The sequence below is a fragment of the Amphimedon queenslandica genome, unplaced genomic scaffold, assembly GCF_000090795.2.
Source record: "Amphimedon queenslandica unplaced genomic scaffold, v1.1 AMPQUscaffold_12936, whole genome shotgun sequence".
NCBI lineage: Eukaryota > Metazoa > Porifera > Demospongiae > Haplosclerida > Niphatidae > Amphimedon > Amphimedon queenslandica.
This window is the reverse complement of record NW_003546828.1, coordinates 6,654-10,269: the sequence shown is the minus strand read 5'-3', so window position 1 is coordinate 10,269 and position 3,616 is coordinate 6,654. Positions and strand designations below refer to the sequence as shown.

Genomic DNA, 3,616 nt, shown 5'->3' with positions numbered 1-3,616 from the left:
ACTCTTTCAACTAATGAAAAAAAATTATTAGTAGCAGCTGCTGCAGGAGATTTAGGAACATTAATTAGTATGATTTATGAAGTTGATATGAGTCCAGATACTCCACTGGTAGCTGGTATAACTCCATTAATGATAGCAGCTTCATGTGGACACATTGAACTAGTTGAGGCATTAATACAAGCTGGAGCTGATGTTAACAAGAGAAATGATCAAGGAGTGAATGCACTGGATATAGTGAGTAATAATTATTATTATGATCGATCTGATATTGAAGAGTTACTAATTACCATTACTCCAGCTGGTGAACCAGATTCAGCATTAAACAATGATGAGATAACTAATAGAAAACACAGCACTGTTGCTGCAATCAAGTCAATATTTGGCATGTTTAGTTCATTTATGAAGAAAGCTTATGATCCATACTATAGCAAGCAAAAAGAAATACAGATGCCTCATAGAGTAACTGATACACTTTATTCAGCAATGACAAGTGATGATTTGTCACAGCTTGTGTCTTAATCAATAATCGATTGCTTAACTTCAAGAGTATATATAGTTAACTTTTATTATGTTGTGGTACTACGTACATAAATGTTCAATGTATATATACATGTAGTTTTTACACTTTTAATTCTAAATAATAATGTATGTAGATGTGTGTCTAATCAACTATTGTCAAATGCACATGTTATGAATAACATTGTAATTGATTTTTCATTTTCATTATTAGCTGATTGATAGTCTAATGCACTAGTATTTTTTGTGTGACAATAATAGTTACTTTTGATTGCTATTAATAAAATTTTTAAAATTGAACTTATAATCTATCAATGCACATATACTATTATTATGAATACATCTACACATTATTAATGTTATGATTCTGTTCCTCCACTTCTTGTTATTCTTTGAATACTTTCAAGTGCATCAATAGCCTCCAGTGAACTCTCACATACACTATCAAACTTATCCTGCAACTAATAACAATAATAATACAATAATTAGTAAAAGTATGACAGATAGCTAATGTGATTTATTATCCAAACTTCCAAAGTAAAGGTTTTTATGGAATTAGAAGTCTGCTATTACATGTACAGTATATGTACTGTAAAAGTTTATATTTGGTAGCTGCTGCACTTTCCAGTTTTACATGCATACCTGGAAATTTAGAATAATATGCTACTCATTTTAGTAAATTCCATAGAAGAAACCTCTACCTTGTATACATGTGCATGTAAGTGCATAATTTATATAATTACTTGTTTCAACAGTTTCCCTCCTTCTCTTGTAATTCTCTTAGTTTCTTTATTATTATTTGCTGACTCATCAGTTTTTATCACGTATCTTAACTCTAGCATGTCTGCTAGGTTTGTTTCTATGGTAACCTCATGAGTCTTCACATCAGTCAGTACAGTTTGTATTAGTTCTTGTTTTCTACTCACAGCTGCTCTGTCATCATAAACCTCTTGAACTGGCTGCATTGTAGAAAAGAAACACCATATTAAATGGAATGATCAATGAGACACTGTTAATTGGTGGATCAATGATCATTGCATTTAATGGTGTTTCTTTTCTCAATGTGAGCATACAGTGTACTATACATATACATGTACATTATGGTACAGTATTAATGTATGCATTTAAAATCTCATTGTGTGGTAATGATGAATTCTGATGCTACACAATATGCAATGTGTTCTATGCATTATGATTTAATGTACTGTACATTTATACAGTGTACATTAATCTATTATTAGAAACTATATTTAGTAACAATACAATGGTGTATATTAGCAACAGTGTATAAATAAATTCATTTAATATTTGTTTTTAAATTTATTATATTACTATTACTGCTATTAGATGTAAACCAATAAGATCAGAAAAGAAAATACAATATTAGTCACAACTGTACAATGCTACATGCTAAACATATCTTTAAAGCATTCATGCCTTCATTTTGACCAAAAATGGTATCAACAGTGGAGTATAGTTTATCTGTCTAATTCAAGATCTAATTATCTGTTCACTATAGTCAAGACCACACACAACATGCCCTTCCCATCTTTTAGCAGTAGCTACACCCATCATCTTTCTAGACTTGCAATCAAGTCCTTCAGCATCAGAATAAAACTTTTTTTGATTTTTGTTGATCTCTTTCTAATTATTGAAATCAGAAAAACACAAAAATGCAAAGCATCTACTGTGACCAAAAATAGCATGTAGATCTAATTCATTGTACTGCACCAGTGGAGCATATCTAAAAGCTACTCATATTGGTTACTCCTACACAATCCACACTTGTTCCTCTATCTACTTGTATTGCTTTGTGAAGTTTGACTTCTTTTACTGTTCTTCAGCCATGATTGATTTGTGTCAGTGGAGAGCTAGAATAGGATCCTGGAACTGTTCCCGCCATTGGAGACAACCCAGTGGTTGTACTAGTACTGATAGCAGTTACTGTGGAACTGGTAATGCAGCTGCACCAGTGAAGTCCCAGCCTGGACTCATTTTGTCTATTTTTTGTCTTCTTATTCTCCTCTTCATATCAGGAGATGTGGAACTTAATCCTGGACCCACTCTTACAGGTAAGGTTGAATGGCTGATGTATATCTCACCTTCTAACACATCACAGATAAGCCAACAAAAGATGAATTGGTTGAGTTATTGAGTAGCTCAAAGTTTACTGCTGGTACTTGGGAACAGTTTGTCTGTTATCTTCCTAACATGACACAAGATATCATTACTGGAATCAAAGAGAGAGGATCAATAGAAGAGGATGTCATGAGTGCTGTAGCTCAACATTGTCTTAATAATAATCCTGATATAACATGGAGAAAGGTCATTGATGCTTTGCTGGATGCTAATGAAGTTACTGTAGCTCGTAATGTTTTAGACAAGCATTCAGGTAGATCTTTAGGTAGTACAAAGAACTTTATATTAAAATTATTTATTAGGTACAAGTTCCAGTAAAAATGTTTCCCGAACAGTAAAGCAAGTCCTAAGAAGTCATTACTCCAAATTAATGGAATGTACTGAAACTTGCCTTTCAAAAGTAGCCAGTGAGTTGTACAGCAAAAAATTAATCAATAATGAAGTTCGACGTTCACCATCTTTTGAAAAAATTGAAATAGATTTCTCAGCAACAGTTTCTTTGTACAAAGAGGATGCAAAAAAGATGATGGAGGTGTGTTCCCTTTTTATAGAATGTCTATCAACTGCAGGAGGACCAGTTGAAGAGGAAGCCATTGCACTAGCTAGAGACTGGGAGAATGAAGTATTTAAGGACCATCAAGTATTGTTCTCTTTTGCTAAGGCAGTCACTGAACTTATTCCTAAAGAAGTACAACTTAGCTTTAACGATAGGCTAGCAATTGAACTTAGAAACCTACACAAGAAGTATGCAAAGCTGATAACTGATATTACTACGTATTATGCCTCCAGTGGGAAACATGATCCAATTGTTATTGCTCGATGGGTTCAAAACACTTTTGATGAAACTGGTTTAGCACAGGATGATGTGAGTGTTGATAAAGTATTTGAGCGGATGAAACCTCATCACAGTTTTATTGATATCAATGCAGTAAATGATCTCACAGAAGCTTACCCTATTGAT

General features: G+C 33.1%; 2 protein-coding genes across 2 annotated transcripts; one reads left to right on the top strand and one right to left on the bottom strand.

Annotated features, from left to right (window-relative positions):
- The first annotated feature begins 24 nt into the window (after positions 1 to 24).
- LOC109586142 (uncharacterized) lies at positions 25 to 519 on the top strand. Its single transcript, XM_020002317.1, has one exon. It carries the CDS (start codon positions 70 to 72, stop codon positions 517 to 519), a length of 450 nt encoding a protein of 149 aa, XP_019857876.1. The 5' UTR covers positions 25 to 69.
- A 334-nt stretch (positions 520 to 853) lies between these two features.
- LOC109586146 (uncharacterized) lies at positions 854 to 1,512 on the bottom strand. Its single transcript, XM_020002321.1, has 2 exons — positions 1,260 to 1,512; positions 854 to 977 (listed from the first exon to the last, which is right to left on the bottom strand). The coding sequence occupies exons 1-2, from the start codon at positions 1,479 to 1,481 to the stop codon at positions 876 to 878; spliced, it is 324 nt and encodes a 107-aa protein (XP_019857880.1). The 5' UTR covers positions 1,482 to 1,512; the 3' UTR covers positions 854 to 875.
- Between the last annotated feature and the right edge of the window lie 2,104 nt (positions 1,513 to 3,616).